General features: G+C 40.4%; 4 protein-coding genes and 2 non-coding genes across 7 annotated transcripts; 4 read left to right on the top strand and 2 right to left on the bottom strand.

Annotated features, from left to right (window-relative positions):
* The first annotated feature begins 137 nt into the window (after positions 1–137).
* rps5 (ribosomal protein S5) lies at positions 138–3,859 on the top strand. The gene is made up of 6 exons (XM_075449254.1): positions 138–238; positions 1,305–1,408; positions 1,663–1,872; positions 2,983–3,111; positions 3,495–3,593; positions 3,747–3,859. Coding segments are annotated over exons 1-6 (612 nt in total). The 5' UTR covers positions 138–237; the 3' UTR covers positions 3,816–3,859.
* Positions 1,453–1,585, top strand: LOC142368366 (small nucleolar RNA SNORA3/SNORA45 family). The gene has a single exon (XR_012767335.1). It is a non-coding gene; the product is annotated as a small nucleolar RNA SNORA3/SNORA45 family (small nucleolar RNA).
* Positions 3,289–3,420, top strand: LOC142368365 (small nucleolar RNA SNORA3/SNORA45 family). Its single transcript, XR_012767334.1, has one exon. It is a non-coding gene; the product is annotated as a small nucleolar RNA SNORA3/SNORA45 family (small nucleolar RNA).
* Positions 3,860–3,861: 2 nt separating the features above from the next.
* On the bottom strand, positions 3,862–9,793 carry ddah2 (DDAH family member 2, ADMA-independent). 2 transcript variants are annotated; one of them, XM_075449253.1, is made up of 6 exons: positions 9,679–9,793; positions 8,377–8,706; positions 7,299–7,487; positions 6,227–6,346; positions 5,808–5,951; positions 3,862–4,737 (listed from the first exon to the last, which is right to left on the bottom strand). In XM_075449253.1, the coding sequence occupies exons 2-6, from the start codon at positions 8,674–8,676 to the stop codon at positions 4,618–4,620; spliced, it is 873 nt and encodes a 290-aa protein (XP_075305368.1). In that variant the 5' UTR covers positions 8,677–8,706; positions 9,679–9,793; the 3' UTR covers positions 3,862–4,617. The 2 variants fall into 2 exon arrangements, with proteins under 2 accessions (XP_075305368.1, XP_075305367.1); XM_075449252.1 differs by having other exon boundaries at positions 8,377–8,878.
* Positions 9,794–14,048: 4,255 nt separating this feature from the next.
* On the top strand, positions 14,049–19,211 carry LOC142367194 (prostate stem cell antigen-like). Its single transcript, XM_075449151.1, has 3 exons — positions 14,049–14,120; positions 16,373–16,492; positions 18,543–19,211. The coding sequence occupies exons 1-3, from the start codon at positions 14,069–14,071 to the stop codon at positions 18,752–18,754; spliced, it is 384 nt and encodes a 127-aa protein (XP_075305266.1). The 5' UTR covers positions 14,049–14,068; the 3' UTR covers positions 18,755–19,211.
* Positions 19,212–19,253: 42 nt separating this feature from the next.
* On the bottom strand, positions 19,254–27,021 carry clic1 (chloride intracellular channel 1). Its single transcript, XM_075449150.1, has 7 exons — positions 26,900–27,021; positions 26,579–26,632; positions 24,812–24,921; positions 24,315–24,440; positions 23,750–23,856; positions 22,342–22,523; positions 19,254–22,250 (listed from the first exon to the last, which is right to left on the bottom strand). The coding sequence occupies exons 2-7, from the start codon at positions 26,618–26,620 to the stop codon at positions 22,089–22,091; spliced, it is 729 nt and encodes a 242-aa protein (XP_075305265.1). The 5' UTR covers positions 26,621–26,632; positions 26,900–27,021; the 3' UTR covers positions 19,254–22,088.

The raw sequence follows: 27,021 nt of genomic DNA on the forward strand, positions 1-27,021 counted from the left end.
AATAAACCGATAATTGCTTTCTTTTGATTAACATGGAGGCTGTGGATGTATGGCCTGCACCCATGGATGTATTATATTAGCCTGCACCTCCTCAGCGCCGAAGAAGAAAAAAAACTACATTTCCCATCATCCCTTGCGCCCCGGAAGAAGCCAACCAGTTCACCGGATATCTGGAAGCGGCGCCGCGTGAAGGCCCTTTTCCGTCTCAGAGAAGTGTGGTACAGAACGGCAGACAGAAGTGAGTGAAAAATTCACCCTTTATTCGTTTTATGTACTGTTAAAATAGGTCAAACCGAACATTTGAAGGAGTTACGAGTTTCAATGTTCGACCAATTTAACCAGAACTGGTGGTTTTTCCCGAACAGTTGTTTTATTACCTCTGAACGTTTCCGAACGAGCACAACAGAGCTGGACGTTAGCATGTGGCTAACCTGCTAGCACATGTGGATGCGGCACGTTAATGATCCCCCTCGATAGATCTCACAGACAGTGTTCCACTTTACTAAAAGTTATCGTTAATACTGATTCTGAAACCAACACCGATTAGAAATGCGCATACACGTTAGGTTGCTGACGTTTTTTAGGTTGATAGTCGTCATAGTTTTAGTTTGCTAATGCTTACTGGAAACAGGCTTCGGCTGCGGCCTTGCTCTTGCGGGGTGGTTGTCTATTTCTCTGACTAGACTTTAAAGTTGAATCTACATATCGGCAGATCATGTCTCATAACGGAATAGAATCTGGATTTCTCAGCATTTTTCTGGATAGGTAGCAACTGTTTTTTGTAAAGGGGAGACTCGAGAAATAGTTATACACAAATGACTCCTGTTTCTACCCCTTAAAACAGGGGTCCTCAAACTCCGGTCCTCGAGGGCAGTTGTCATGCAGGTTTTAGATGTTTTCCTGTTTCAACGCACCTGATTTTCCAGACTAGATGCCGATTGAATGGATCTGTTCAAAAGATTGTTCAATTCTATCTATCTTAATCCTACAGGACAGCGGCCCTCAAGGACAAGAGTTGAGATCCCTCTCATAAAATGTAGTGGAATAAAGCAGCATTTAAAAAAAAAAAAAAAAAAAAAAAAACGTTTTAGAAGCCCACACACCTACCTTTGGCTTGTCTCGTAGTCCTTATAAATAACAGCATCCCTGCTTTTGTGTTAATCAGTGTTGAACATGGCTTGGTTGAAAAAGCCTTTAAAAGTGCATTTATTTCAGCCACCAACTCCTGAGCATTGTTGGAAAAGTAGCCACAGAAACGGAAAATTGCAGCAGTTGTCAACATTGCTTTCCTGTTTTTTCTTTAGTGACTGAGTGGGAGACCGCCCCAGCCGTGGCCGAGAGCCCGGAGATCAAGCTCTTTGGAAAGTGGAGCACAGATGATGTCCAGATCAACGACATCTCCCTGCAGGTAGGCAGCGTGACAAATTACTCTGGAGTTTTTGAGTCGTCATAAGCGAGGCTAGAGTCACACCTGGACACTGACCCGTTGTCTTGGCGTGCTAGAGTGCTCGTAGAGAAAATGTCTTTGCTTATTCATTGGCTGTAGTCTGCTGTGACCCAGTCGATCACCATCTCAGATACACCACCTACCTGAACGAGGCTGTTACAGATGAGTGTAAGTAGTGATATTTAAGGTGGCAACTATTCAATTCTTCACCGCAGGATTATATTGCCGTGAAAGAGAAGTACGCCAAGTACCTGCCACACTCTGGAGGACGTTATGCCGCCAAGCGTTTCAGGAAGGCACAGTGCCCCATCGTGGAGCGTCTGACCAACTCAATGATGATGCACGGTCGCAACAACGGCAAGAAGCTGATGACCGTGCGCATTGTCAAGCACGCCTTTGAGATCATCCACCTGCTGACTGGAGAGGTACGATCAGTTGATGTCACGTTTGATGAGAATGATTAAGATCCGATACCGTCGGCAGGTTTTTATTTACGCACAAGAAGGCGGTGAAAAGTTTTAAAGCAGCCAGTCGACAGATGTTTTTCCCCCTCAGATTCAAACTTTGACACTTATACAGTGATTAGTTGGGTGGGACAGGTCAGTCAGTCAAAGCTTCTCATGCTCAGTCAGATGGTTTCCATCGTCTTGTGGCTCATAATTATCTGTAAGTTACCCCCTTAAGTGGGGTTGTTTGTAGTGTGTCATTCATGGTGCTCTGAGACCCAAACAAGCTCAACTAAGTAGGGAAATATTTAAAAATGTCTTTACACTTTTAAAACATTTCACTGCAGATTGGAGGAGGGTTGTATCATGATTTTTACTGTCACTTCAACTGCAGAACATCTGTGTTGCAATACGACCCGAGTTGTATCACCTCGTGGCGACACCGGCCACGTTACATCAAATCAGTCAGTGTATCCGGTGCAGAAGTGGCACAGGGCGCAAAAATCCCAGGACTTTGCTATTAAATTTTGAAATTTGGTTAATTAAAGTGATAGTTCGGAGTAGATTCAACCTGGGGTCATTTGAACCGTGATATCCAGCCAAGTAGCCCACCCGCAGTTTTTTCGATATTGGCTGAACATCAGCTGAGTTGCTGAGTTATCCCGAATAGCTTAGTACAAGCGCTAATGGAACCTGGCAGTATCTCCAAAATTACCACACTAAAATCACATGCCATGACACCAAACTTCTACAGTAGTACAAATATGGTCTGTACTCACAAAACAATGCATTTGGAAGTTTGTACATAGTCCAGGAGTTTATTATTATCAACACAAGCCTAATAGCTTCTCTGCTGCTAAAGCTGCGTCAACGTCACTTCCTTAATCTGGGAGCTTCAAAGTAAGATGAGGGTTGATCTACTACTGTAGACAGCAAAGTATATGCTATATTCTACATGATTTTTTATGAATTTTTATGTTGTAGAGTTGTGAATTCATTTTATCAATGGAGAAATTGAGCAGCCTTGCTTTGTTTGCACATCACCCCTGAAGTTATGAAATGTTCAATCTTTTCTCCAATTTCTTCCAGAATCCCCTCCAAGTCTTGGTCAACGCCATCATCAACAGTGGACCCCGTGAGGACTCCACCCGTATCGGTCGTGCTGGTACCGTGAGGAGGCAGGCTGTTGATGTGTCGCCCCTCCGCAGAGTCAACCAGGTGACTTTTTTTTTTTTTACGTATGCCCTCGGATCAATGAAGTGGGATATGTCTTAAATGCCCTGAGAGTTTATTAAGCAGTTATGGTTTGAGGAAGTTGAAGTGGAATCTTTATTTATTTTTTTAAACTCACCAGCAAATGTTGCTGCTCTCATCTTTCGACCCTGATTCATGTCAAACGAGGCTAGAGTCACGCCTGGATATTTCCTGTTGTCTTGGTGTGCTAGAGTGCTCGTAGAGAAAATGTCTTTGCTTATTCATTGGCTGCAGTCTGCTGTGACCCAGTCAATCACCAACTCAGATACACTACAACCCTGACCTGTATTTGCTCAGCTAAAGCTAAGCTTGTCAGTTTCACATCTTAATGCTTCTTTCTCTCGTAGGCCATCTGGCTGCTGTGCACAGGAGCAAGAGAAGCTGCTTTCAGGAACATCAAGACCATCGCCGAGTGCCTGGCTGATGAGCTGATCAACGCAGCCAAGGTAACACTTTGTACTTAAAATGAATCATTAGAACCAATCTTGCTGTGGTCTGAGCTAAAAACAACTGGGATTTAGGTTCTTAGAAACTACAACCAGTCTATTTTTTATCTCCGTGGCAGAGACGTATTAAAGTCTCCTTTCTCGCTCCTACAGGGTTCATCTAACTCATACGCCATCAAGAAGAAGGACGAGTTGGAGAGAGTTGCCAAGTCCAACCGTTAAACATGTTCGCTTTCTAACCAAACAAATAAATCTGAAGAAACTAATGTGGAGTTTGAGTGTTTTAATGTAAACAAACACAAATATTCAAGGTAATCTGTACATCAGGTTAAAATGTTGAGCTTTTTGGTTTATATCAAGTGAAATGGAAGCGACACCTTTGTAGCAACAAACTTTCTACAGGACAGCATTAGTAATTCTTCATAAACAAGACCAACTTGTCAAAAGGTAGATTTAATTACTCCTACAGTAGCTACAAACTCATACCCAGGAAGACTTTAGCATCTGTAAAGCTACATGACAGCTAGATAACCTACAACTAAATTAAAACAAATGTGGATACCACAGGTCCTGTGCTAGTCTGAATGGAAGAAATTCAAATGTTGCTACAGTTATCATTAAAATGTTTTTAGTGCTTTTAAACCTGTTTTCCGTGTCCAGTTTGCGTTAATTAAGCATCTTATAATCAAACTAGGAAGTACAAAAAGGTTTTAACATAACGTAAATATTATTTGGACTGGTCGTCTCGTTTGTCAAAAGCAAATAAGGACGAGTTGCTAAGTGGAACCTGCAGTTAAGAATTTAACTGGTGTGGCAAAACAAATAAAGCTTTCACAATTTGAACAGTGACACTACAGCTCAACTTAGTGGTTCCATAAAGTCCCCAGCAGGGGGCGCAGCCGTTTCATAAACCAGATGTGTCGTACAAATACCATGCATCTGTTTCTTTAAACTAAAAATCCACAGCTTTGATGGGTGGGCAGCAATTCATAGGCCACCAAATAAACATTGTATTAGAGCGTCTTCAGAAATATGTGTGCTTTCTGTTGACGAGGAGGCAGAGCGAGGACAGAGACGCTCCCAGTTTGGAGGCCTCGCTGCAGGCCGTCGGCAGGAGGGTGTAGTCTGGCAGCTTCTGGAAGGCCTGCAGAGAGTTGAGGAAACAGTTGACTCATACAGACGCTCTCCGTCATTACTGGAACAAGAAGCACTGGACACACTTGAGGGGCTAATAAAAGGAGGGGGAAAAACTGCTTCACTGGTTGGAAATGATCTGCCGTCTGTTGAGGGATTCACTGATGTTACCGAGGTTCATAAATACAGATTCTGTTGGGATACATGTCTGCAAAACATTAAGAACATTACAAACCATCTTCTGAGTGAACTAAATTCTTGGGATATAAATTGGATTTTTTGAGCATTAGAACACCAAGTTAAAACAGTCCACACTGTTAATGAACACAAAAACATAACCTTTAAATTCAGTCATGTTTACTGTGCAATAGCATCCATTAATGCGTCTTTAACACGCTTTGTCATGTAAAGAATGCATTGATAAAAGGCTCAACATGTATAACCACTTCTGTGTTGTTCAACTTAATTTGTTTGGTAAAATCTAAAGATATTTTAGTCTCATCTGAACCATAACTTTAAGTTTGATTATTTCGTTAATCCTAATAAAAGCAAAGCAATGTTAAAGTATCAAGACAATATCATAGTTAAACAAATATTAAAAGTTCCTCAGTGACTTCTAACTGTATTCACACAGCATACAAGAGGTGAATACTTGCCTCATTATTTTCCAAACCACTTGTACTGAGCAACCAAAAGCATTTGCGGTCATGCATGATCTGCCCTCCTTTACTAAAGAGTTTGGTGTTCAAACAGCTCTGCTGACCAGCGCTGACGGGGGATCCGTTTACGGTCGTCTACTCCTCAACGTGCGGGCAAAGCTGCTTAATCGGGGGAAAATTCTCTTCTGCAAAAACCTTTCATTCACAGAGTTGTCCCACCAACAAGTACGTGAGCGGCTGATTCAATATGGAGGCGACCTCTGAAACAGTATTGTTCTTTAATTTAGGGTTAACCCTTAGCATTACATTGATGTTCAGGGTCCCGTTGCTATGCCACAGTGTTTGTTTGTTTGTTTACATGTTGACGATAGTAGCAAACGCATAAAAATAGCCGTGTTTACGGCCTCTGTGTTGTACTCACAGAGACGCCGTCGGGACTTTCCTCTGCAGGCCGGTGCACCAGAAAGTCCCGTTTGGACGGGCCTTTAATGTAGATGCAGTTTGCTGCAGATTCCTCCGGGACGGTGAGCACTTCGTAGTGGTGATCAGTCAGCTGCTCCATCATCTGAGACAAAGCACCCAGACACACCCAGCCTTACACACAGACTCAAAGGAACGGCTAATGCCGTTACAATAACGTGGCGGTTCACTTGAGGACAGAGGCGATTTAAAAATTATAAAAATAAATAAAAAATAAAAATTTAGCGGCTTGAAACGCCACGCACAGGTGAACAACGTGAGGTGATTCATTTCATTTTAGATTTAAGATCCCATCATGTACGTGTAGTTAATCTTTTATGTTCACTTTAGGTCAGGATAGAACAACATTTAAAGTCTTACCCGTAGCGTCTTCTTGGCCCCGTCGCTGTTGCTGAATACGATCGTGTTCGGACCTCCCATGGAGCAGACGTGCTTCAGTCGGGCTCCACCACAGACGGGGACGGTGGACACAGCAAAGTCCTGAACAGAAAGGAAAATGTTCACTCTGGCAGTTTCACAGCGGTCACATAACAGCTTTATGAGACAGTAGGACGACCACAACTGTATCTGATGCCTTTAATGTTGTCTCGTCAACCCAATTTAATTTGTTAATATACATAAAAGACTAGAAAAGGGAATATATTTAGGTTTAAAACAAAGTTATCTGGCTTTTAAACTGTCCCCGTAGACAACGTGGTATTACCAAAACACCTCAGCAAGCACAGGTCGCCTAGCACGAACCGTTTAAAATGCTCCCATGACTCGCATTTTACTTCAGTGTTGTAAGAAAAACAAGAGGATCCATAAATCCAAACAACAAATACAGTAAAATGTCATTTAATGAAGGAAAACTGAAATAAGCCCGAGAAGTTAAACTCCTCTGAAACCAAACAAACACGAGGATGTCAGACAAAAATGCCCTGCTGATCTTCTTTCATCCCCAGCTCCGACAAACCAACACACCCAACGTGCGAGGACACGCAGTATGCGAGTGCGTGTCTGCATGTGTGTAAAAAGCACTTAAGGGAAGTGAGGGAATCGATACTAATGGGTGGGTCCGGTTGGGCCAGAGGGAGAGGCTGTGCGTCCTTTATTATTTGGAAACTCGAATGACCTCATTCATCACTGTTAACAGACAAGAATTCCCAAAATGCAGTGCAGCAAATGGCCACCTGCTCACTTTGGCAGCTGTGTTCTTTTTCAGATGACAGTCTTGGCTCCAAGAACCCCCTGTTGCTCTGGCTAAATATGTAAACTGACACCATAAATACCAAGGCTGTAGCTGTGTTTCATTAAAAAAAAGTTTCAGTCAATTAAACATAATCCACTCAGCAGAAATGAGAATAGAAGATTAGTTGAGGATTGACAAAATAACCAGAGCGTGGCCCAGCACCCACACAGAAGGATTCATCTGATAGACGACGTTTCTTACCCTGAAAGTGTCTGCCAGCACCTCTGCACCCCTACGGTTGGTGTGGGAGGAGATGCCAACAAAAAACTCCCTCCCAGTGAAGAGCACGTCGCTTCCCTCAAGCGTGGCTCCTCCAGAGTCCCCATGTTCGTCCCCCATTTCCACCACGGTCAGATGGAGCTCCGACATCACCCTCCTCACTGCATCCACCTGAGAAACGAGGACATGAGGAGAAAATAGAGATGTTACATCAGTATGAACGAGATAAATTTCAGTGAAATTTTTGTTGTGGAGGTGGGGCTTGTTGGCAGAAATGTAAAATATACAAAAGAATGTTTTAATTAGAGTAGGATTGTATGAAAATGGAAAAAAAACAAGTCTTCCTCCTCCCTCCATGTTTCTACAGACGCCCAATAACGACAAACCAGTAAGCTCCTGTAACCGACCTCGCTGGATGATTTAAAAGAGCTTTAATTTGAAGCCAAACATTCAGCGGAACATGTAAAAACATGAATTTTGTTCACAGCTGTCCAAACAGTTAAGGACGTCTCTAAATTTACAGCCAGATTCCACTGTGCTTTCCATGGAGCTCGGTAGGAACATATCAGGGTACTGAAGAACTTTCAAATAGTTTTGAGTATTTGGACATAAAGTACAAGTAAAAAGTGTGGACAGACAGAACTACCAATTTATTTTCACTCTTGACTCTTTCGCTTTTACTGTACACCAGTTGAACTGTCTCAATAGTCTCCCAACTTCCCCAATTATTTTTGGAAACTGCAAAATTGGGTAAACGTTCACGACTAACATGCCAAGAAGAGTCACATTACAGAGCAAAATCAACTCAGACAAAGAATAGAAACGGCTGTTTCGAGGGATAAAAAGAGTTGGTTGTTTTTCACCCCATCTTCAAAAGATGAATTCACAAAGAAGAATTTATTAGACCAGGTGACGATGATAAAAACCTGAGTGGGTTAAGTGTGTCCCGCAGCTTCATTTTCAGACCATAATCTGGCTAAACACAAGATTAAGTGCACCATCTGAGGATTAGGGGTGCCAAAATGAGGTCCCAAAGCCACTTCCTACTGTGGTGTGTTACCTCACTGCGTCTCTGCTGTTTGAAGGGCCTGGTGATGAGCGCCGTGTCTCCCTGGATGACTGCTACATCCTCTATCCTCCAGCTCTCTGGCAGCTCAGGGTCAGGGGGGATTTCAATCAGCTGCAGCCCAACCTTCTGCCTCAACGCTCCCGTCAGGCAGCCGAACTGACGCTGAGCTTTAGCCAGGTCCACCGAGACCTCCCTGTTCTCATGGCTGTCTCCCACGGTCTTCCCAAAGGTCTCTGGGATGCCCCGCACCACGGCGTGGGTGAAACGGCCATAAGGGCACATGTTTGCCATGACTTCAGTAATTCAGCAAATGCTGGTGCTCTGCGAGGACACAAGCAAGAGGCAGTATAAAAAAAATGTGTACCGTCAGCTGAAAAAGCTCTAAACAAAGCTAACAGTGTGACTCGGGAGCATCTTCAGCCCTCTTCACTGATTCAAGTGCTCCATCTATTCTTTCATCTGAATATGCCAAGAAGAGGTAGACGATCCAGACCTAGGACAGAAAAAGACACATGAAACTCAGTTTAGGCCTTCAGTACCTACATCCTCTGTCAGAGGCAAATATCTCAAGCTCAGGTCTCGGGCAGGTTAGAGAGAACAATGCCTACATTTGTCACAAACTGGTAGTACTCATTATTTGGTAATAGTTTAATCTGTGAGACTAACACACCCTGGGACAGTTGGAGGAACATGTAAAGACTGGACGGCTGAAAGCAGACAAAGTAGCATTGCTCAATGCTAGATTGTAAGATAGTATTCAATAACACTGCAATATGGTGCAGTCTATTTTCAGATTTGGACAGTGAGACAGATTTGGGACAATTGCCCTTTGATCATCTTCCTTGTAACTCACAGCAGTCGCCCACTGAGAGGCTGCAGAGGGGGACTTGGTTTCCCTCCACACAGGATGTTTCCTTCATAACTTACCAAACAAATGCTGGGCTTTGATATTCACTTAATCTAAACATAGAGCTGCACATTACACGTATTTGGAATACTCGCTTATAAGTTTAGCTGAAGTTAGCACAGTATTTTTGCTGCTCTGTGAATCAACAATACCTTAAAAAAAAAAAAAACAGTAATGTTAGCAGAGCTATCTTTGGTCATTTAAAGCTACTTTTTGTTTGAGTTTATCCAGCTGCAATAATCAGGATAAACCTCATCCAAAAGTGCACCGCCCAGCAGATCAACGCTCTTCCCAAATACTTGTGATGATGTTCCACATCTTTTTAACGGGGGAAACTATCACCAAGCACGTCCAAAAAATAAAACTGCACAGTTAGACATGCCTACCTGTTTTAAGTGTCGTATATCCTAGTTCGGACCCGTTTTTCTCAGTTTAATTTAATTTCCCAACCAGCTCGGTTCCCGTTACTCTCTGTCTGCCTTTTCTCTGCCGAACAACTATTGAATCAAGATGGCGGTTGTAGCTAAGTTCAACTTCCGGTTACATATTTCAAAATAAGACAAAACACGCTGTTTTAACTTTGAAGGTGCTTCGTTACACCACATTCAAATTTGTTGTATTTATCGGTTAAAGTTCCAAAAGCTAAAAAAAAAACATATGGTCAAGAGGCATATAAATCTAAAACAAAAACACACAGTTTAAAAAAAAAAGATTATTGCGACCATTATGCTTTTAATCTTTAAACCTTTGCCAACTATTTCCGGTTGGTTCATGTTTTTGTGTTAAATTTGACACAGCTGCAGTGCTGTTTGCTTTTCATCCCAGAGCACCCCCGCCCCCCACACGTCCGGTCCGGTTCAATAAGCGTTGATTGGGAGTATCATCGACACTGTTGTTTTCAATTTGTTGACTTCTGTTTACTTATTTAAAGTCAGGTTTAATGACCAATGCAAAACTCACGGGCGTGTTATGACTTAACACGTTATTAAAACGCCCAAAATAATTAGGAATCACGTTGCGTGTCTAATCAGGAGGGATATTAGTCAGCATTGAATATATTTCGAGTAAAGTTAACACAACTATGCTGTTGTTTCATAGAGCAAATTAATAAATATAAGTCAACATTAGCTTGGTTGTGACTATATCACTAACAGTTCTTATCATAGTTGAAAGTGGCCAAACATGAACATGAGTCAGGGGCCTCTTTTCATTTTGCAGAAATACAATTTGTATCCCAGAAAGAGATGCAGAGTGAAGACAAAATTAAGCAAAATGATCACACAAAACAACTACACCACGATACACAATGAGCTCAAGAGACATAAAGTTACAAAGAGATGCAAAATTATCAAAAATGTGAGACAAAGCGACCAAACTGAATGCAAGTGATCACAGATAAATGCAAAAATGCATAAATACAACCAAAATTATACATTATAATGAAAACACGACCCTAATGAGACTCAAATAAGACACAAAATGACCTAATGAAGTTAGATTAAAAGATCAAAGTAAAACAATCAAAAAGACATGCAAGATTACTAAAGAGAACATAGGCCCTTACAGAGATGCAAATTGGCCCAAAAAAAGCCTAAATGTTTAATGAAAGGGTAAAAAATGAGCCGTATGACACACAAAATGACCAAATATAGTTACAAAATTACTTCAAATAGATGCAAAAAAAACATTTAAAGCTGCAAAACGACTACAAAGAGACAAAAAATGGCAATAAATTAATATAAAACAACCAAAAATTAGTCCAAAAATGTCTTTTACAATAAGCATAGGTAAAAGATAACTAAAATTGACCCAGCAAACACATAAAAACAGAGGACGGAACCGAAATGAAAAATTTAATCAACAAAGTGGATGAAAACTTATCAGAAAGGGAGAAACAACAACTACAAAGACATCCAAAAATGACACCTAAGTGACATGAATGGATGCAACATGTTCAAGCTGTACAGTTGGAAACATGTGTCGTTCACATGTGTGTGCCCAGAGGCCAGCATTTTAAAGTCAAGCCTTATAAATAAAGACTGGTTCAGTGTTTGGCCTCCGATCAGAGAATTTATACCCTACTGGCACCCATCCTTTGTTTTAAGACACAGCCAGATTTGGGTCTGTCAAGGATTAAGGACACAACCTCCCTCCCTTGTAATCCTGATGAACTGTTCTGCAGCGACATCAGCAGTCATGCCTATATTTTAAACATAAGTGTGGACTGTCTGCAGTGAACTGCTGATATACAGAGCCATCTTGTTTTAGTGTTAGTGACACGTCAAAAAACAATCTGTCTTTTACTGAAAAGTGGGTCAAATGATACCGTGATAGATGGATTATCAGGAGTCCTCATCTGACATCAGAGAGGACATGAACCGTATATTTGGACATGCGCAAGCTTGTGTTTGCAGCATAAAACTGCACAACATTCCCTTCTAGTGACTAGAATGAGTTACTACAGCACAAAAAAGTTGCATGTCTGAGGTAGGGAAGGAAAACATGCAGTAAATGTGGATGTGACAGCAGAGGAATATGTGGAGAGATGGAGGATGGGAGGCAAAGGGCACAGACAGGATTAAAGAACACCATCTGTCCCCCGAGATCTATCAGCCAGCACACAAAACATCCCTGTTGAACACAGCATCTGTCGGGGAGAACAGTCAACCTCAGTTGAGATAGTTCAAATGAAGAGGGAATTGTGTGATTAACTTGGAGTTAATGATGTATTTGATCAAGTTTGACGTTTTTAAACTCAAAATAGAAAAACAGAGAAGCGAAAATCCAATTTTGTTGGACTTTTAAGTTAATAATGATTATGAAACTATAAACAAGCAATTCTTCACACAAAATATAAGATACTCCTAACAGTAGTTTCATTGTTTCCTAAGTACATCTTAGGATAAAAGGTCAGACACCCCTATCAGAGCAACCTTTATTGTCCCCCATTGTTCATTAACAACAGAGCAGCGAGTATGCACCAAACTCTATTGAAAATATTCACTGCTTAATACTGAAAGTTTCTCTTTAATGTTTTATCTTGCCAAAGTCGACCAATCAGTTCTGCACACAACATGTAATCCTGAGTGACAACATGGACCCAAGAAGTGACAGAAAACCTCACAGGAGTCTGTCAACATTTCCAGGCAGTTGTTTGGGGGCTTGTGATTAATCAACTGGTAAACAGCTTATTCGGTCTGAGCCTGCTCGGCTCACTTCATCACAAGACTGCCGTCAGCAGACCGTCCTGCATGCTGCCCTCACGTCTCCCATTACATCCTGAAGGGTAATTCAGTTAAAGTGGCTCACTAACCCTCTGTCTCTGCAACGCTGACTTTCTCTGACTGATCATCTGCTGACTCTTTCTGCCTGGTGCTGACTTTACTAGTGTCTGTCTTTTCTGACTTCTCACTACTATTGCCTCATGTCTTTTTTATTATTTTTGACCCAAATGAAGACCTGTAAAAGGCTCCGACCAGAAATGAGCTAATTTAAGGTCATGGGTACTACTCCATCCTCAAATGTCCCCTTTAATTATAAAGTTTTAGTGTAAATGGGTATTTCTAGTCTTTAAAGAGTCTTGGCTCATTACCGTCTTATTATTTCATAATTGTCATCTTTGTGTAGCATCTTTTAAACGGCACAGATGCAGTTTTTGCACATAATTCAGATCACAAATTAAATTAAAGGAGGAGATAATTAAGGTTTTTTTTGCAATATTCAGATGCTCATGTGATCATTTTATAAACACAGCCTTAAATTTAGTCATTTTAAATTTGCCATTTCTTTAGTTTCTCTTGCAGCATATGTTAGTTATTCATGATTAACTGTCGGATACAGATGTGGTTGATAAGCTTTAACAGGCATCACTGCTGATGCTGTTTGCTGATAAATCAGGAGATACTTTTGTGCCACAATGATCACAGTGATTTAAAATCAGATATGACACTATCATAGCTTTGCTGTATTAATCACTTTGTATATTATTGCAGATCAGCTCAAAGACATAAAAAGTATTGTTTTACTTTTTGTACAAGCTTTGACTGTTACATCCACACCCAAAACAGGGAGGCGGCTGCTGAGCCAAAAACGTGAATAAGCACAGGCATCTTTTTGTAAATATTGTGAATAAATTGAGACTCACAATTGAGAATTCCCAGCACACCCAGAGAGAAGTGATAAATCAACAACTTTTTGGCCTAAAATTTGAGGGATATCTACTTTAATTTCTTTACTGTTTCACCACTTCTTTTACTTCTTCTTCTTTCCCCCTCTTTAGCATCTCGTTATGTGTTTTCCTCTATAAGAACTTATCTGTTTATTCCATCGTTGACTCAAAAATACACTGTTACCGACTTAGTTTCATATAAACATGAACGCTAATCTGATACGTAATAAGATTCTGCATTTATATCCTGCCTTTAGAGATGTCAGCTGTTTACAATTACCTCTCCAAATTGAATTACAAGTCCCAGGGTGGGGACACTCCGTGTGAGCATCACAACGACACAAAGGAGTAAAGAGTGAGAAAATTTCTGGTGCTCTGCGGCTGCTGATGAAACAAATTACACTGAAAGAGGCACGTTTTATCAGATTAATGGAAATATAGAAAGAAGTCAGCATGAGACAAAGGTAAATTCAATTAGGGAATGAGTTAGAGGACGTTTCAGATCAAGCAGTTAGAGGGTTGTGAGGTGCTGGGAAGAGGTTTCTGTACTGCTGCTGTGCTTTGAGAAGCTGACCTGAGGGACCTTTACGGACTTTTAAGGAAGCATCATGCCTCGTTTACACCTTTTAATCGGACTCCTTTGTTGTCTTCCTGTGGCAGGTATGAGTCTTATCTTTATTAGTGAATCTCGAGAAACATTCGGACAATGTAAAAGCAGTAACCCTCCTGCCTTCCTCTCTTCAAGGAAGCTTGAGATATTCTATCCTTTAACATTCAGGTGGCCACTGAAATTGCCTCAGAGCTGCCTGATTTAAAACGGATGTCAAAGAGATCTGTTTCTAACTTTGGGATTCTGGTTCAGGGCGAAATGTCCTACCACGCCTAACTAAAGTTTATATGAGGCTTCAGTGGTCTCTTTTCTCACAGCAGCCATCCTTTTAGTGTCAGGCCTCCGGTTCTTGTGACAGATTATCTGAAGGCTGTCAATGCTTTCATTAAACACTGAAATTTGACTGGCCCTAAAAAACTTAAGTTTTTTAAGAGAGAGGATTTTGGTTTTCATCCCGGATCAATAGGAGGGAAATTCTGAGCCAGTGTTCACCTACTGCTGTGTTTTCTAATTGGAGTAATTATTGCAGATTTCCATTTGAAGAATGTTCCATTTTTGGAGGAAAAAGCAGCAAAGATTAGCTGTCTTCCTCTGCCAATGGGCTGGATGGCAGCCTCCAGAAATATATGGTGAAAAGCTTTTACATAGTTTAGGAAACAGTCTTTCTTTTCACCAGGTTTCATGACTGTACATTCAAATCTCTTAACGCCATTACTAGTAGAAGTTGGAGGTTTTATAACTTGTATAACATGAAGTAAGTAACATTTTCTTTTACAGGCTACAGCTTTAATTTCCAACTCCAGATCAAGCTTTAGAAAAGTCATCGATATCTGATTTTACAAATCTTTCATGTGTCTCTGAATTTGGCCACGAAGCTGCCAAACAGGAACGATAGTCGGATCACAGCAACACTTTGCCTCAATCAAAACTAAAATTGGTAGAAATATGAGCTGTAGATCTGTTCTTAAGGAGGGACTAACGAGGTTTGCACCAACTGACCAATAGGGGGCGTTACAACAAACCACTTAATTTACGGTTTATGTGTAAAGAGCTGGTTACATTTATGGGAGGCCCTTAAGCTGAGGCATGTCAGGTTTGCCCTGTAAACATTTCTGATGCAGCCACCATTTTGGATTTTATTGAAAGGTTTGAAAAGTTATAACATCATTAAAGTTTTCCCCAAAAAAACTGGGAAAGAGGAGCTTCATATCAAGGCTCCATTTTAATTAATAGCGAAACAAGAGGTGAGGTCATATGTCATCATCAACTTTAGTACTTTAATAATTGAGATAGACTACTTTTAAATGTAGTTTAACCTTTTTTGATTCAATAATCATTTGTAATGGGACGCTTATAGAGTGTGGTAGCACTGATTCTACCGAAGAAATGGGTCTGCTCTGAATATTAGTTTTCTTGTTCCTACAGAATTTTTAGACTAAAAATTAAAAGATGTAACAATTATTTGTTTATTGAACTTCTAGTCAGCAACTGTTTTAAGATTTTCTGCCACCAATTTACAAGTTATTTTAGGAACAAAACAAAAGTGAACAAGGTCATTTTAGTTCCACTCACAAGCCGAAAAGAGGAAGAATTTCTTATATACACAATTTATGGTGAATTAAGCGAATTAATTCAGAATAGAAAATTCAGAATAGAAAATCAATAGATGGATGAATAATGTATATATTTTTCTTTTTCACCAGGATGTGTTCATAGAAAAATATCTTTTTGAGTTTTAACTCAAAAAGTGAAGCCCTTGATGATAAAAAAAATACTCATGCATATGTGTCATTGCTTATTGGTGTTATTATGTGCTTTATGAACTGAAATTTCAGTTTTTCTTTGTAAAAATTCAAATCTGGTCATTCAACAAAATGGTTGCTTTTTGTGAAAGGTTGTCAAATCACATACAATTCAAGTTTACCAATAAACATTGACCAGAAGTGTTTACTAGGAATTTGAGATGTTGACGATTATACAGTCATATTCTTCAGAATATATCAAATTATCACAAAAATTTGGCATATCTGCAAAAAGCAAGATGTCATTTTGTCCACCACGGAGCACCAATGCAGGTTTCTTGAGTGTAAAATGTGCAAATAATTCCCAATTATGTGTTTGCTCTCATCAACTATTTGCTGGTGATAATACGACATTTCAGAATTTTTTTCAAATCAAATTGTTGGTATTAGCTCTGCAGTTCCACAATTAATGGTACTATTCTCACTAAGAGGATCATCTGATGCCCTGAAATTCACGATTATAATGTGAGTTATTCAATGTCACCTCATCTTTTACTCAGCCTGCTTGCAGTGCTACACCTGTGTATTTCCAGCTGTTTCTCCTCTGGATTGCTTGAAGTATCCTCTGGAGTGTCCAGCCGGGCAGCGCTGCCTCTCAAGTGAGGCGACGGGAAGTCGAGGTGAGATCCAAATGTGCATGATAGTTTATTCCTGTGTCTGAAGATAAGGTTTTTGTTTGGAGCATGGAGCTGAAGTATCCTTTTGGGGAACAGGTCTGAGAAATCCACGGTTGAGCCTACATGTATTATGACAGGCATTAGTGATGACTTTACCCATTTACAGGTCAAGTCTTTAAGCTTACAACCACCACTGGTTAAAAAGTGACTGATTAAAAAGTAACCGTTTTACGTTAGGAAAATTCTCCAGATACATTTTTTTTAATGATACAAAAGTTACTAAGTGAAAACTGGACTTTTTGATCTGTGTGTGCAGCTGCAACAGATACAAAAATGAAATGTGATCAGGCTGGTTGTCGGCACACTTACGAACGTTATGGCATTAAATTATCTCTAAAAATAACTATAAGATCTGTGGGTGTGGCAAAATGTTCACTCTATGTCATCGGATGAGACCTGAAAAATAAGGCGTAACATTTCTGTTTAATGACCCAGAGTTCCTATGTGATAAACAGCATTGATATTATTCTAAGTTGAATCTGTGCAATAACCTTCATTTTTAATTTGTGAAGCAATGTTTCAGATTTAGTGTCCACAGAAGAAACCGATGACATAAAATTAGCCGAGACTCAGACCTCACTGAACGAGGGGAAAACAATCAGTTTGAATGGTAGCAGTGGTTTAAACATTAATAAAACCATATTTAGACTTCACTTGATATTAATGTTGCTTAAATTCCCTTCCAGATTAGGGTGTCACTTGTTATCTAATAGTAATCAAGTCCATTCCAAAGAAAGACAGTCAGTGGGTTAAATGTGTGAAATCAAGGCCAAAAACAACCCCCAAAAGATGACAAATTCATCCTTAATGTCAGTTTAACATTTAAAAAGTGAAATACTATTCAGAGCTTTAATACAGCTTTAATGTGTAATTTAATACTCGTTTCCGTCTCAACGTGTGTTCGAGACGAGGACCAAGATGCAGGCGGGAACAGAAACAAGAAAATTTAATTAAATAATAAAAAAGACTGCAGTGGCTGAGATTACAAGGCACGCAGAACTTTAAATTTGGGAAATGGGAAACAGACAAAGATGAAGACAAAGATCTGGTAGAGAATAAATGAAAGGTTGGAGTATAAATACACTGAAGGCAATAATGATTAAAGCAGTGCAGATGTGGTAACTGGAAACCAGGTGAGGTGTGTGGGGAGGGCACGACTAACAGAGATATATGTGGCTGTACAAAATGAGGGAATAAACAAGAATGCAGGACATGAAGATGAACGCAAAAGAAAGAAAACAAGGAACATAAACATCCGAGCAAAGGAACACTAATAAAACAGATGGTCAAAAAAGGATAAAGAAAATCCTAAAATTACCAGATGCAAGAGTTACCTCCTTAACCATAATCACATGATCTTTTTATAACTACATTCATATCTGACTGGAGCTGCTTCCCACTCCGAAAACATCTAGCTTTGATTATTCTAGCTCATTGAAGCACAACAATGAATAATATGATTGATTACCTCTTTAATGTCCTCAAGGAGAAAACAGCAATGGAAACATGTTTGAATCAAGTGGTTGAAATGTCGCTTCATGGGAAAAATAACAATATTTGAAAAGGTAATTGAATAACAAATACTCAGTTTTAGCATTAGATGCCTAAACAAAGTGAAAGAGATGGCTCGAGTAGGTTTACTTCCACAAACTTTCAAGAAAATACAGTAGAGCAACTGAAACATGATAGAGCAGGAACTTATAGGGTTAAAAAAAAGTATTACATGAACAGAGTTTAAAGTGGATGAATAGAGGAACAAAAACTGAAATATGTACTCAAAGTTGGCTAAATTTGACACTCACTGACTGAAACAGTACAAATAAATCATCAGGTCATAAGATTGAAATGTCTTTAGGCAGCCTGAAATCGAATGTAGAACTTTTTTAACCAATGCTGCCCTCTCTAAATATGTAAGAATTTGCTTAAAAGATCATCTTATTGAAACAGAGACCTGCGGAGCATCAACGCTGCTCTCCTCTCTCTGCTCTAACAGGCGCATTACAGCTGACAATATACGAGAAGAGCTGCGCCGTCCCCTCCCAGTGTGGCCTGAATGGACAGAAATACTCCTCGGGCATCAACTTCAACTACACCAACGACTGCTGCGACACAGACCTTTGTAACGGGGCCGGGTCTGCCGCCGCCGTCAGCTGGGGAGGAGCGGTGCTCTGCCTGTTGCCTGCCATCACCCTCCTGATGGCCTGAGCAGCGACGGAAAGGAGCTCATCGAGAGGAAAAACATCTAACAAATGCACAATCACAGGCACACATTCATGTGGCTAAAAGGGGGGGAGATTCCCGTCTTTCATTTGACCATAACAACTGTGGCTCCAAATTATTTTGGCTTGTGTCTAATCTTGAGTGCTTTTTTTGTGTTTTAAAAAGTCAGAGAAAGATATTAACCTGTTCATTAGTCAAATTTCTCGCCATCAGAATGAGAAAAGAAATTAAATGAGTGACAAAGTGCTGATCAACGCAAATAAATGTAAACTTAAGCAAAAAAAAACTAATAAACATATTTTTTTGTTGTGATGCCATTAAGACCACCACAAGAAGATGCTGTCTGTGCTCTACATTACCTGTATCTGACTGAGCTTTAAATCTTCGTGCTTCTGTTAGAATAGAGTCTCTGTCCGGCTTTCCACACTTTAAACACTCGATAAAAAGGTACAAAAACGCCAATAAAACAAGTCACAGACTGATCTATTATCAAGATGTTTTATTGGGACATTAATAAGTGTGGGAGCTTTTGAGTAGAAAATACATTTAAGCTGTGGTGTTAGCTTGATTGTCTTCATTGTTGATTTAAACCTACAGGTTTCGTGTCCACATCACTGCTTTGATCCTGTGGACTTTTAAGTGCAGCTGCTTTTAACTACCTCATGCAAACAGTATGAAGAGAAACACAAAGTGAAAAGCACAATATCCAGGACAAAGTATAGTACATGCATGACAGAGATGATAATAAGAATTTAAAAAAAAAGAGTTAAAACAAACTACGTCAATTCAATTTAACATGTTAAAATGGTCCCTGAACTCATCAAGTCTACAGTAAAAAGTAAAAAAACAAAAAAACTTTTCCATTCTTTGAGAGGAGAAACACTAAAACAAATCAGTGAAAGTATTCAGACTCAATTCCTTTGAGCATTAAACCACTTAAAAAAAAAAACAGATGACATCCACATCAATTCAGTCAAAGTCAAATATAAAACCGCGCAGTTCATTGAGGACGGGTTCACTTATGATTAAATTAGCTCACATTGAACTTCTAATATAATCAAACTCTGTTTAAATTGCACTTCGGTTCATTTTTCTGACGAGCTTCCCCCTCGGTCTGAGAGACAAAGCTTAACACCTGCAAACCTCTTTAAATGTCAATTTGCATAATGTCTTGTAGTTAATCTGATCCTCTTCACAAGCTGCGGCGAGGCGTGTTGTTACTAGTTCCAGTTCCTCCCAGTAAGCTTATTTAAAGTGACTTGAAGACAAGCAGACTTCAGAGAGCAGACTAAAAGATATGGGACTTAAAGAATAAGGCTTGTGATAACATTATTTTACTGTCAAAATGCCCCAAGAGGGCCTAAAATCAACAATTTATCCTTCTTTTAAGTATTTGGGATGGGATCGCTCCACCCAGACAGTGCTCGCCACAGTGATGTCACAGCCACGCTGAGCCTACAGTAAAATTCAAGAAGTCCACTTCAGCTGCTTTAACTCAAAATCTCTCAATTTTACACACCTTTAAGGGTTTTTTATTTTTGTCTTATTGCATAGTCACTGTGAAAAAACGAGAGATTTAAGTTTTTCCTAAATCACGTCTGTTTTATCCCAACCACTGCTGAACTGTGGTTTTATCTGTGTCTGAGAGCATAACCACAAAAAAACATTTTGTTGCTCTGATTTAGCTGTTTTCTTGTCACAATCAGATTAACCTTCTATTCTAAGGCTAGCTTGAATGCAGCGTCTCCTCAACTATCTCTTATTTCGCGACAGAAACACAAGAATGCAGTCATCAGCTCTATTAATCTAAAATCTGTTAATGTGACACATGTCCACAGAGTTTTAGGCGTTTTTTTATTTAAGCCTGAGAACATGACCTTTGTCCCATAACCAGATATTAAGGTTGTATTGCTCGAACTCAACTTCCTCTGAGCTCCTGTCTCCTCATTCACTCTGGAGCTCCTGAAAAAGTTAAAATTTTGTGTTAACAAACAGTAGCAACTAGTTCTGCAGAACAACTTAAAGCCCTCTTTGGGGGGCTGAAATTTTGCATCTGGACCTCTTTTTTAGTCCCTGGTTCCTGCATTTGAAATGGAGGGGTTCCTGGAAAAGCTTCCTGCCTTGGATATGCAGCTTTTTTGACAATAAGAAGGATTTAAAATGACTTAAAACAGTTAATTCTTTACTTAACTACAACTAACGAGCAAAAACTACACTTAACCTCCTCCTGTTTTTTCTCTAACCTCCAAGGCGGGTGCTTTACTGACTCAAACACACAACCTCCTTTGATCCACAACAGGCAGAACTAAGTTTATTGTTGGCTAGAGGCCTTCAAAGCAGATCAGAAACAAGTCTAGTAATCTTGAATAATCCTTAATGCCTGCTGTAGGAGCACAGAAAGGGGAAGCCCGAGTCTATTGAAACGGTTTCCTGTTAAACTGTTTTCAGCGTCGCCTCCCTACATTGAGACCCAGCGTGCCACCACCCCCTTCCTCTCCGAGATGCGCCGTGAAGAGTAAATGTAACTTACAAAGAGGTTAAAAGTATGTGTGAACGGCTGTGTTCCCTCAGTGATGATGTCAATGTGAAACCACGTAGGACTCTTTGGCAGGTGAACTGGTGCTAATATGCAAATGTCACTTCCTTAACCATGAGACAAAAAAAAAAAAAAAAAAAAAAGAGTTGAATCAGCTTGTGAGAAGCTTGCGAGGTACAAGAGAAATTCTGATCCCGAAGGCAGCTTTGTGTCTGTTGAAGTTACTTCTAACAACATCAAGAACATACAGAAGCAAATATTAAGATGGAGTGGAACAAGTAGCAGCATCAGTGTGTATCTACTGATGGTGAAACTATACACAAGCAAGGCTGTAGTCAAATAAAACGTGTGTGAAAGAGTTCATGCGAGTGTGTGTCCTGCAAACAACGTGATCGAAGAGTCACAAGGGGAGCATTCATTTCTGATACGTGAACAGTCAACAAGATCTTGGGCTTATTTGACTCCTGTGCTCCCTCGTTTCCCGGGTGATGTGAACCGATCCAATCCGTAGCAAAGAAAAGCTACAAAAAATACACCTGTGGGTGGAGGTTTGAAGGCTAAACAGGTTCTCATTTTTATCAAAGGTGACATAGAGCTACAAAAAACAAACATGTAGATGTTAAGGAAACACTTCTCAGACTTAATTAAGAGGGGAAACAGATCGATCATGCTGTTTGCAGAGTGAATGTTTGCAGAATAGTGCGTGTGTGTGTGTGTGTGTGTTTTTGTGCTTTTGGATGTTGCTCTGTTGATATATTCAGAATATGTTCCCTCATTCTCCGCCTACTTGAGAGCTTTAGCCACAGAGGAGTAGGCGACGTGGATCTCATCGTCAATCGGGCAGGTGGAGGAGAACTCCTCCCTGGCATACGCTGCGTTCAGGTACCTCCAGAGGTTTGTCAGAGACTGGGGGATGCTGAAGTTTCTGTATTTCAAACAAACCACCTGAAAAGAAGAAGAAGAAGAAGATGAAAAGTCTGAGAGGAGGAATCAACAAGCCAAGCTGATGATGAAACACACAGACTAAGGCAGGTACCTTCACGATGTGAATCTTAGGCAGTAAGTTGCAGTCAGCCAGAGTGAGCTCTTGACCGTCCAGGAAGGGGCGCGAAGAGGAAGTGACTTCATCAGCGCTATTTTCGTCAATCTCGTCAGGAAGTGGGGAGCCGAGGTAGTCGTCCAGCTTCTTCAGAGCCTTGAGCAGGCCTTTTTCTAGATCTGAGCACATGAGTACAGAAAGAGTCAACACAAGCTGAAGACAGTTTACACGGCTGAAACTAAAGTATAAACATGAGCCGAGAGCAGCAGGTGAGCTGGACTGTAATGTTAACACACATTCCCTGCTGGTGTTCTGGCTCAGCAGCAGAATGCACCACCAATAACAACATAACATTACGTCCTTCATTTATTTACATAATGCCAGGAAAACAGAAAAACTGTTTCATGGAAATTCAGTTTATGAGGCAAAAACAGAGTTTGTACAAGTCCAAAGAGCTTGAAAGTGAATATTTGTTATTATTTTTATTCTCCAACACAGCCTGAACCCTCTTAGACGAGCTTTCTGTCATTCTTTTAAAGTAGTCCTCAGGAATAGTTCTCCAGGCTTCTTGAAGGACATCCCAAAGCTCTTCTTTGGATGTCGGCTGCCTTTTGTTCCGTTCTCGGTCAAAATGATCCCACACTGCTTCAGTAATGTTGAGGTCCGGGCTCTGGGGATAATTCATCCCTCCATCAGACCTGCTGCCACTGATTTTCAGTCCACTTCTTGTGTCCTTTGGCACAGCTCAGCCTTTTGTCCCCGTTTCCCCTCCTAAAGAATGGCTTCTTGACAGCCACCCTTCCATGGAGACCATTTCTGATGAGGCTTCGGTGAACAGTAGATGGATCTCTCAGGTCCTGTGTCAGCGCTTTGCAGCTGTACACAGTTTTTAGTCCTGATACTTCTTCTTTTGTCCAGTTACCTCAAATGTTACAGCAACACACTGCACACCATGCTGAGATTTGCCAAGTTTTCAACAAACAAAAAAAACCCATTTCATGTCTGTCAAACTGTATTAGATTTAGATTTAAATCCAACAAAAAAAAGTTACAAATTACATTTCTTTGTGATAGTGCCTAGTGATGCAATTCAAAATTTGTTTTCTGATAAGTTGTCTGTTTTGTGTAGAAACAACACTGTTTCATCCCATGAGTTAGGTGCGTTTTTTTATGCTTGGATGATTCATAGGTCAGAGTTAAGTTGTAATCCAAAAACAAAAAAACACATTCTTCTGGTCAGTTACAAGCGCTGGACTGCAGATGAGTGAAAAAGCAGCCAATGTTCTTATATTACCTTAAATATAATGTATAATAAATAAATTATATAATAAATATAAAGAACTGAGGGTTGGATCAAGACTTTTTTTCAGTACTGTATATCATACTTCTGACTGGAGCTTACTTACTTTCATTGGCCTGAGGGTTGGAGTTCTTGACGTAAGCGGAGAACTTGGAGAAGACGTCCAGGCCTGCCGTGTTGGACTCTGGGTTACGAGCAGCCAGACGGGGGTATCTAACAGAGAGACAGATGTATAATCATATGTGACACAAAAACTGTCATGAATGAACTTCAACAGCCTGGAGTCATGGTGGATGGCACAAAAACAGCTACAACAATTGAATCTGCATTTAGATCTGGTCCACAAAATCTATTTTAGTCTAATTATACAGAATGAACATCAGTGGAAATATTGAATATAAAAATGTAATTAAATTTTATACCATCGCTGGTGTGTTTTGATCTGATTAAGAGGCATGCAGGCATTATTTCTTCACTGATCGACAAAATGCTTCAAAAAGTGTTTGTTAGATCTTTGTTAAAAGTTCACGACGACCAATTACACACCTTCAAATATCTGTTTTGTCCAGCAAGCCCACTAACGAATTTAAACACACGGCAAATAAAGATACTTAAGAAGCTTAAAGGGTTCCTGTATTTGTTTAAAATATAGGAATGAATGGAGTGATTACTTAGGAGGGCAGAGATTCTCCTCCAGGAACTCCTCAATCTTGTTGGTGTCAGTTTTCACCTCGCTCCCGTACAGCAGGAAGGGAGGCTGAGCACCCGGTGCCAGGTCCTTCAAGATCTCTGGTTTCCTGAGCGGTCGGACACAGAAGTGAGACGGAGGCACAATCACGTCGAACAGGAAGAGAACGAGGGAGGAACAGAGAAGGAAAAGAAGAAATTAAAAGAAACAGTCAAACCAAAGGAAATTACCCATTTTTTGCCACCTTAAAGTGTACAACTCTCACTAAAGCTCCAGTAGCTTTTAAATCTTTTCACGCCTACGATCTGAATGAAATGTGAACTGTTTCGTTACGGCACGCTACAGTCGGGAGCCATAAAAAGAAAAAAAAGAGGGCGGATTTTCCTCTGTTTTTACAGCAGAAACCTGCAGGACTACAACAGGGAAAAAAAAGAAGCAAACACACACACACACACACACGTTAGAGACCAGCGTTTTCACCTCTTCATATCCACCGTGGTCACATCAAAGGTGACTCCTTTCAGCCACAGCACCATGAAGAGACGCTGAGAGAAAGGACAGTTCCCGATGCTCTGACCATCGCTTCCTGCCTGGGATACAAACACAGAAAAAACTTAAATTCAACTTCTTTTTGTGTTTTTACTGCTTTATACACACAGAGGAATAAACAAAGATCTCTTCATGATCAATTCACGTGCAAATGACATTTTCAGTTATTTTTTGCTTGTCTTAACTCTTCGTGACTGACTTGAAAACCAGCCTAAACTATCTCTTCCACTCAGTTTAGTTACGCAATGTTAAAAGAAAGTGGATGTTAAGCCATTGTTTTTTCAAATTTTGATACTTTTACCATAAAGAATTGTCCCCCCCCCCCAAAAAAAAAACAAGTTTCTGACTTCCGGCTTGGGTCGCCCTCTCCTATTTTCTCCGCCTGTTTGACTCATATGGGCTTGTGGTGTGGCGGGAAATATAATTACAATGTGTCACCGTGTCCAGCCTGCTTACTGTACTTAAATTAGATTTTTACAAGTAGGACAGCAGCCACACTTTTCTTTTTTTTTTTTTCATTCATTTTTGTATTTTTCTCCGAGCTGGCTGCATTAACTGTGATGCTGACGCAGTTATGATACAAATAACACATTTTTTTTGTTCTTACAAAAATGTGCAAAAAGATGAAACTTTGGAGCATGTGAAGAGCACCTAGGACCATATGAGTCTAGTTTTGTTTAATACATGTAAGACAAGCATGTTTACATGCATTTCAAAAGTCCAGTTTTTGTTGGTTTAACACAGTAATTCTTAAACCAAACTGCAAAGTCAGCAGTCAGGATGTTTGTTTCACACCAGTCAACAAGGTTAAAGTCACTGCAGAACTGCAACCTCATCTAAAAGCAAAACTGAAAGGAGGAAAGCGACACAGTAAAGTCCTTCATCTCTTTTTGACATTTGAAACAGAAGAATTGCGCCTAAAGACAAATTTTCTATCATTTATGGACCAAATTATTAAAAACAATCAGCGGATTTGTGCAAAATGAAAGCAACGCAGCACTTTCACTCGTGTATTCCAGCAGAAGCTGAAGGCCTCTCATGACACCATCAGCCAGCTTCAAAATTAACAACGTTGAGATACATCAGCATTACATCCAAGAATGGGAAATGTGGCCTCTGAGTGTGTGCACTAATGGCACGTATCTGCCCTCCCGGTCAGTGCGAAGAGTTCAGGCCTTGACTTGAAACTTGGATTTAGAGAAGTTACAACAGCATCTTTCACCCCTGCATCAAAACCAGAAGCGGAGGGTGGCGCACATGTTCACACAGAGGGATCATTATGTGTGAGGGAGTAAAAAAAACATGCGGCATATAACCAGCATGTTTTTTTGTAGCTCAATCAAATGGGATTACCCTGCCTGACCAGCATACTAAATATAGATGAAAGTCGGCTGCACGTTTTCTTAATGTGCATTTAATTAGATTAGTCGTTAATAAGCTCTGTGAATCAGCAGAAGTGGTCAGATCTGGCATTAAGCTCCTAACACAGGCACTGGATGTTATTCAAAAAGGTCACATTAAAGCCCATTTAAGGGTTAATTGCGTTAAAAAAATGTGTTATAAGGCTGGTGAAACAATAAACTGAGACATGAGTGCGTCTCTAACCGTTAAGCAAATTCATGACACCACAATGTCGTCGACTCCGCGTCACTTTCTGGGTGTAATGGCTTTCTTTTCTGTCACCACTCAGTCGCTTACCTTCACGAAAAGTTCAACTCTGGGCTGATTTGCGTCGCTCATTTTCACCAAAGCCTTCGTGGTTGGAAGAAAGACACGAACAAGTTAGACAAATGTACCATTATTACGCACAAAGTTCAGTTTGGGAGGCGAAGCGAGCACGCAGCGCGAGCAGCCAAGCCCATCTTCCGCTACAAATCCCGGAGAATAAAAGAGACAAACGAGACTCTGTATGAGCCACACAAGCTGCGGAAACGCTCCGGGGAAAGAAAACTCTGCGTGTTAAAAGCTCCTAAAGTTTGTTTAAGTGCGTATATGAGTGCGCAAAAACTGCAAACTTACAGGGCTGAAAGTTGTCGCTGCGGTGCGGCTGGTCTCTCCTCCCAGTTCAGAGTCCGTCTGCAGCTACACACTCATTATCATCATCATCATCGTCGTCGCAGATCCTCCATTTCCTGGTGGTG

The sequence above is a fragment of the Odontesthes bonariensis genome, chromosome 18 (genome assembly GCF_027942865.1).
Source record: "Odontesthes bonariensis isolate fOdoBon6 chromosome 18, fOdoBon6.hap1, whole genome shotgun sequence".
In the NCBI taxonomy this organism is placed as follows: domain Eukaryota; kingdom Metazoa; phylum Chordata; class Actinopteri; order Atheriniformes; family Atherinopsidae; genus Odontesthes; species Odontesthes bonariensis.

Bases quoted from the DNA above. Each gene is read 5' to 3' on its own strand.
- rps5 (XM_075449254.1), top strand. The intron at 1,409-1,662 runs GTAGGCAGCGTG...TCTTCACCGCAG, and splicing joins TCAACGACATCTCCCTGCAG to GATTATATTGCCGTGAAAGA. The intron at 1,873-2,982 runs GTACGATCAGTT...AATTTCTTCCAG, and splicing joins TCCACCTGCTGACTGGAGAG to AATCCCCTCCAAGTCTTGGT.
- ddah2 (XM_075449253.1), bottom strand. From the start codon at position 8,676: ATGGCAAACATGTGCCCTTATGGCCGTTTCACCCACGCCGTGGTGCGG. The intron at 7,488-8,376 runs GTAACACACCAC...CTCGTTTCTCAG, and splicing joins AACAGCAGAGACGCAGTGAG to GTGGATGCAGTGAGGAGGGT. The intron at 6,347-7,298 runs GTAAGAAACGTC...CTTTCTGTTCAG, and splicing joins TGCTGGCAGACACTTTCAGG to GACTTTGCTGTGTCCACCGT.
- LOC142367194 (XM_075449151.1), top strand. From the start codon at position 14,069: ATGCCTCGTTTACACCTTTTAATCGGACTCCTTTGTTGTCTTCCTGTG. The intron at 14,121-16,372 runs GTATGAGTCTTA...TCTTTTACTCAG, and splicing joins TTGTTGTCTTCCTGTGGCAG to CCTGCTTGCAGTGCTACACC. The intron at 16,493-18,542 runs GTGAGATCCAAA...CTGCTCTAACAG, and splicing joins TGAGGCGACGGGAAGTCGAG to GCGCATTACAGCTGACAATA.
- clic1 (XM_075449150.1), bottom strand. From the start codon at position 26,620: ATGAGCGACGCAAATCAGCCCAGAGTTGAACTTTTCGTGAAG. The intron at 23,857-24,314 runs GTAATCACTCCA...TCTCTCTGTTAG, and splicing joins GAGAATCTCTGCCCTCCTAA to ATACCCCCGTCTGGCTGCTC. The intron at 22,524-23,749 runs GTAAGTAAGCTC...TCATGTGCTCAG, and splicing joins CAACCCTCAGGCCAATGAAA to ATCTAGAAAAAGGCCTGCTC.